At 49.1% G+C, this 6994-nt stretch overlaps 1 protein-coding gene across 1 annotated transcript in view; it reads right to left on the bottom strand.

Moving 5' to 3' along the window:
- LOC149367502 (WD repeat and HMG-box DNA-binding protein 1-like) overlaps positions 1–6994 on the bottom strand; it is a 248311-nt gene that overhangs the window by 196221 nt on the left and 45096 nt on the right. The window contains exon 2 of the mRNA XM_089555875.1: positions 6649–6894. Within this exon, the coding sequence (XP_089412001.1) occupies positions 6649–6894 (246 nt within the window). The remainder of the gene's footprint in view (positions 1–6648; positions 6895–6994) is intronic.

A 6994-nucleotide genomic window follows, 5' to 3' on the forward strand; every position in this document is an offset into this window, starting at 1 on the left:
TATGTTCGGGTTCCGCCCGCACATGTCTGCACAGGATGTCCTACTCCAACTACACAGGGACATAATACGACCCACAGCCATGCAACAAAACGACAAGGCCATTCTCGCCCTCGATCTTAAGGGGGCGTTTGACAATGTTAAACATGCCACCATACTCTCTAACTTGAACACCACTAACTGCGGGGCGAAGGTCTTCGCCTATGTCAGAGACTTCCTCTCTGCGCGTCATGCACTCCTCCGGATCGAGGACGAGGAGTACGGCCCGTACTCTATGGGTACACGAGGTACACCACAGTCCTTTTCAACATCGCCATGATGCACCTGCCCGGCCGACTGGCTCAGGTAGATGGCATAAAACACGCACTCTACGCAGACGACATTACAATCTGGACCACCGAGGGGAGCCTTGGGGAGATAGAGGACCGCCTTCAGCAGGCCGCCACCATAGTCGAAGCATATGCTGCCGACTGTGGTCTCCAATGTGCTCCCGCCAAATCAGAGCTTCTACACGTCAGGACAAACCACAAGGACAACACGTCTCTACACATATCTCTGTCAGGCGGTCCCATCAGAGAAGTGGCGGAGCTCCGGATCCTGGGTCTGTTCATCAATAACAAACTTAGGCCGGACTCTACCATAGCGAAACTCAAGAGCATAGGTGAACAGGTAGGGCGCATGATCCGCCGTGTTTCCAACAAGCGGGGTGGTCTGCGGGGCAGGGACGCGCTACGGCTCGCCTATGCCTTCGTGACCAGCCGGATCCTCTACGCCGTGGCGTACCTACGCACCACCAAACAACAAGACGAGCGCATTGACGCCATCATCAGGAAGGCAACAAAGCGAGCACTGGACCTTCCGGTGGCTACCTCCAACGCCAAACTGAAGGCGTTGGGAGTGGTGAACTCCTATCAGGAGTTGCGGGAGGCCCACCTCGTGAACCAATATACGCGGCTATCGCAGACGGTGCCTGGGCGCCGCCTGCTAAACCGCTTACACATCCAACACACATGCATACCAGAGGGGACGGAGAACATCCCGGTGCTGTGGCGCCACATGCTCTTGGTCGCTCCGCTCCCGCGTAACATGGACATGGCTTCACATGAAGGCAGACGACAAGCGCGGGTTCGCACGCTTGAGAGGCAATATGGGTATAAAGAGGGCGTCTATTACGTGGACATCACAGGGCCGTCGCCCGCGGGATTCTTCACGGCTGCCGTAGTCCACCGGGGAATGAATGTCGATGGGCTATCTTTTCGGGCTCCAAATTCAACACGAGCGGAGGAAGTCGCAATAGCTCTCGCTGCCGCCGATCCAAAATCGAAAACGGTTATTACAGACTCTCGCCGGGCCTGTGAACATTATCTTGCAGGCGAAATATCCCCTCTGGCCTCGCAAATTCTAAGACGCGCTCTCGCCGATCCAACTCGCACAAAAGTGATCTGGGCTCCTGGCCACCAGGGTCTACGAGGCAATGAGGCCGCTGATGCGGCCGCCCGAGCGCTCACACACCGGGCTCCTCATCCTAGCTCTCATGGCTCAGAAGCTCATAAACCGCTTCTGCGGTTCCGCGAAATCCTAATTTATTATTGCGACAGCCACCGTCTCTACCCGGCACCTGCCAAGGGGCTGAGTAAGGCGGAGGAGCGAACTCTGCGGCGCCTGCAGACAGGAACCCTTCTCTGTCCTGCAATAGCAAAACACTTCGATCCGAACACAGATCGGCGCTGCCCGCACTGTGGAGAGATCTGCGATATCTTTCACATGGTGTGGGCATGTACTCAGAATCCTCACCTTCCCCCCTCCCCCACCCCCACCCGAGAGGCATGGGAGACTGCCCTCCTCAACTGCTCCACACTGGAGTCCCAAAGGGCTCTGGTCAAGCGGGCGCGAGACGGGGCCTCGTCATGCGGTGTCCCGGACTAAGGATACCGACCATGCAGCAGGGTTATTTATTATTTTTTTTTAACCCTCAAGCTCTCTTTGATTAAAGTTTTTCACCACCACCGCCAAGCACACAGGATGCACCATAAATCATCGCGACCGGTTCGTTTCCTGTGCTCAGGGCGTTGAGTATTCTATCCCCTTGTCTTGCGGCCATGCATACGTAGGCCAAACCGGCAGATGCCTTAATAAGAGATTGTCCGAGCACAATCACAATGTGGCGCAACGAATCTCAGGCCATCTGGGCATTCTTCTGAAGGAACCAGCGCACAAAACGCAACGGACAAGAAAAAGGCGGAACACGACGGACAGGAGCGCTGAACTTACAACTTTATTTCGGAAGTACAGATGCAACGTATACATACAGCCATGTCAGGGGGGTGAATGTACCACACAAGGAAGGCAAGAACAAGTGGAATCTACAAGGTCATGATGAGACAAGCGGCACAAGCAAACCAAAGATCTTAACCAATATAACACGTGAAGGTGAGAAGTTTCAATGGAGGCAAGAAAAACAACAGCGGAAAAACAACGAAAAAACGCCAGACCTCGTGAAGATGAAAATTGATACTGATAATAAAACCGATAAAAACAAAAAGGTAAGAACCAATAAAAGCGATAAAAGCAATAAAGTTAACAGGGCAATGGAAAAGAAAAAGATAAGATGCCAACAAGTAACACGGCAAAAATACTAACAGCATAGGTGTGATCACCTATGCTGGTCTTATGAGCCAAGGGGCCAGAAGCCGGTACTTCCTTTTGACTCAACCCACTCTAAGTTGGTTAAAAGGAATGTAGTTCAAGGAATCTTTAGAAATGCGCTGGTAAAATCGTGTGAACACCAAATTGAGACCAGTTTTTTAGCGCAAACAATTAGGTTAGAAAATGCTGGCTACCCCACTAAGCTTTTAGCCTCAGTCGCTGAAGCAATGCTTGAAAAATCGAAACGATCCGATTCGACTGCCACGACTGACAACGCCAATAGCAAAAAAAAAAAAAGTCTCTGTTATGGCCTACTTGCATCGTATTTCGCACAACATGAAGAAAATTGGGAAACGTGTTCGAGTTGAAGTCGTCTTTAGTGCCCCAAAGCGACTTTCCCAGCTTTGCAGAAAGGTCAATGAAACTCGTAAAAAAGAGAGTATATGCAATATCAGGCACCAGAAGAATTTTAAGGCGGAAGCCTTTAATGCCTCATCGTTGTAAGCAGGAGCTGTCGACAAGAAATGTCACGCTTTTCAGTTGGTCGAAACGGTCGTAACGTCACAGTGCGCGAATTTCAAACGGGGCCAATTGTACTTTGGCTACTAACCATGCAACCAATTAAAGTGATCGTATAGTGATGCTCAGAGTAAGTTTGAGTTTAGTTAATTGCTTACTTCACCAATTAGTCCAATTAACCTTTCTAGTCAGACCACATAAATAAATAAAACCGAGTAAGAAATTGGCCGAGCTTGGGAATCGAACCCCGGTCTCCGGAGTGCGAGTCGAGCACGCTACCACTCCGCCATGCCAGCTCGATGGTTTGGAATGAACAAAGGTGCGTCTAGTGAATACGGTGTCTTCGTTCACTCCCATCTTCCTCCCTTCCCGTTACGGCGAGGTTCAGGAGTGCACCGAGATATGCGAGACAGATACATTTCCTTTCCTCAAAAACCAATTTACTGACGAGCAAGGCGTATTTGTCCGCGTTTCAGATTGGTCCAAATTGTCGTGATGTCACCACGCGCGAATTTTGACGGGTGTCCACCGAAATATGTGAGACAGTTACTGCGCAACTTTCTTTCGTCAAATACAATTTTCGACTAGTGTCTACTGAGATATGCGAGACAGTTAATGCGTAATTTCCTTTCCTGAAATACAATTTTCATTTTCTTCACTACGGCCCCTCTTTTTTCTTTCACTCACACTTCCTCCCTTCCTGTACGGTGCGGCTTAGGTGTCCACCGAGATGACAGAGAATTACAGCCCCATTTCCTTTCCTTAAAAAGCGTTGCGTTCAAAGGGCAAGGCGTCGCGCCGAACGGGTGGTGGCGTTCAATGGACTCAGTGGCAGCGCTACAACACGCTGTCGCGTTCCACTACTAAAGGCGAAGCTTAAGCGTCATTAATTGGCAGTTAATTAATGCACCAACAAAATGTGAAGTGAACAATCGCGTAGCGGAATGCAGCACTCAGGCTTTCGCCTTTCAGCACTTTAGCCGCTAAAGTTCCTCGTAATTTTGTGCAATGTACCGATTGAGTTGTCTATTCCATCCCTCTGTCCTGTGGAAAGCAGTATACTGGACAGACAGGGCGTTGTTTAAATGAAAGACTAAAAGAACATGATTACAACGCAAATGTACAAAAGTGCCGTCACATTGGTATCCATTGTCGGGATTGCAAAGATGTAGAAACAGGATGTGTGCCACACTTTGAAAAAACTCGGGTAGTAGCCACAATCAGAAACACGAGGCCCCGTGAAATAGTTGAGGCAATCACAATAGCTGCGTTAAAAGAACAGTCCATTAGCCAGCCTTCAGTGTCGCTTATCTGAGAAAGAACTCGCCTATCTGGCAAAAAATTCGAGACACGAACATTTTAACTTCCCACCATATGCATCCGTCTTTTTTCCCGCGAACTTTATTCCGCTATTTGATACACAAGACATAACCTTATGTTTCTGTGGGTTTTACCTTTTAGCTGTTAGTTTTGCCGCGATGTTTTCTTAATTTTAGCTGTTAGTATTTTTGCCGTGTTACTTGTTGGCATCTTATCTTTTTCTTTTCCATTGCCCTGTTAACTTTATTGCTTTTATCGCTTTTATTGGTTCTTACCTTTTTGTTTTTATCGGTTTTTATTATCAGTATCAATTTTCATCTTCACGAGGTCTGGCGTTTTTTCGCTGTTTTTTCCCTGTTGTTTTTCTTGCCTCCGTTTAAACTTCTCACCTTCACTTGTTATATTAGTTAAGATCTTTGGTTTGCTTGTGTCGCTTGTCTCTTCATGACCTTGTAGATTCCACTTGTTCTTTCTTTCCTTGTGTGGCACGCCCCCCTGACATGGCTATATATATACGTTGCATCTGTACTTCCGAAATAAAGTTGTAAGTTCAGCGCTCCTGTCCGTCGCGTTCCGCCTTTTTTTTATGCGATGTTTATTGCCTTGTCCGTTGTGTTTTGTGCGCTGGTTCCTTCAGAAGAATGCATTACCAACTAGCCCAACAAGTGTTGCTCAAATTTAGATCTGGGCATTCACTGTCGAGATTGTAAGTGTACCCATGAGCTAGGTAACACGAGCGTGCTGCGCAGGTGCGATGACAAAACCACGCGAGAAATCACTGAAGCCGTGAAAATTGCGCATCTTAAAGAAAGTTGTGTCAGCACCCCTTCCATAGCCCTTATAGATAAGGAATTACAGTTCTTATCGGTAGCTGGATGATCGGAGTTCTCCTGTGTGATTTCTAGTGGCGGTGACTGTTTATCAGACTCGGTTGATTTTATTTTCTTGATGCTGCTGTGTATTTACCGAAATGTCTGGAAAAATCAACCTTCAGTTGTAAGTCAGCGCTGTGTGTGTCTCCTCTACTTTCTTGTCCGTGTGTAGCTTGCGCTGTTCTGCCTTGTGGGTTTTAGCATTGTAGCATTGTTTAGTATTGTTAGCATTGTGGGTTTTAGCACTCCCCATACCTGCTTTTGCACGGACCATGATACAGTGTGATTAAGTTTGGTTTGGTTTATTCGAGTTTAGCGTCCCGAAGAAACTCAGGCTATGAGGGACGCCGTTGGGAAGGGTGCCGGAAATTTCGACCACCTGGGGTTCTTTAACGGGCACTGACATCGCACAGTACACGGGCCTCTAGAATTTCGCCTGCATCGAAATTCGGGCGCGGCGGCCGGGATCTAACCCGAGTCTTCCGGGTCAGGAGCAGAGCGCCGTAACCACTGAGCCACCGCAGCGGGGCACAGTGTGATTAAGTGATGCAAATATCAAGACAACTACGTTTATACGTATCGCTTTATTTTTCACTGTTTGTTTCAAGTTTTTCAATTTGCTTCTGAATGTGTATTTTATCATCTGTGCACTCATGTTTTTTTCTTCTCCCTTAGACTAATGCCAGAGGGGCGCTGTAGGTGTCCAAAAAAATAATTAAATAAATTATGCCCTTTTTTTGCTCAAATCCAGAGGAGGTTCTCGACTGCCAATAAGGCTAGACTGGAAAATGGACAGTCTTATTTGCTTCGTGCCAACGTGGTCCATGTAGTGTGCACGGAACGGGGTCGACCCGAGACCGCAAGAGGAAGGTGGAGTATCCACGTGGCGTAGAGACGCCCAACCGGAAAGTCGGCTGTGAGCCGGCAAAACGGGCCTGCAACTCCATAGCTCAAGGCTACTGATACCAGTCAGATCTCGCTGATTACTGCGCTAAGCCGGTAAGGTTAGGTCCACTTTTTTTTTGTCCGTCTATCCACGCGCTTCAAAACTCGCTAAAATAAACTGCACACAGGAATTCAGGTGTTCAACCGGCGGTTACCGGAGCATGGCTGTCTGCGACGTTTCATTCGAAATGTCTGCTTACCTGAATCACTGGTGGTGAAGCAGGTGCTCTACATCCAATTGAAACATGTATTTTATGCTTTCCACGCTCTCCTATCCGTCTTTAAATAGAAAATAAAAGCCCATCGCGTGGCCCACTTGAATTTGCGCTCAGAATGCCGAGCCACTCACCCTGACGTCTACCGCGGGGGCTCTCCAGTCTGCGGCCTCGTCCAGCAGCGACCGGCAGAGCAGACCGGGGGCTCCGCCGAAGAGCACCACGGCGCGCCGAGAGAGGGCCGCCCGCGTGTAATGGTCCGGCTGCAGGGCCACGTAGCTGGTGGTCCACGCCGACGACTCGTGCGCCTCCACCATGGCTGTGGGCGGGCAGTTCTGCCGGCCCGGCCAGTGCACCACGCGGCCCGCCATGTTCCACTCCTGCACGAGCCCACTGCGGTTATGGGCGTCCTCCCTACGGAAATAATCCGTACGAATAATTATGGAAAACAGGCAGATTCTCTGTGTGTTCCATACCGCA

Source organism: Amblyomma mixtum, chromosome 1, assembly GCF_055824585.1.
Source record: "Amblyomma mixtum isolate Tamu chromosome 1, ASM5582458v1, whole genome shotgun sequence".
In the NCBI taxonomy this organism is placed as follows: Eukaryota; Metazoa; Arthropoda; class Arachnida; order Ixodida; family Ixodidae; genus Amblyomma; species Amblyomma mixtum.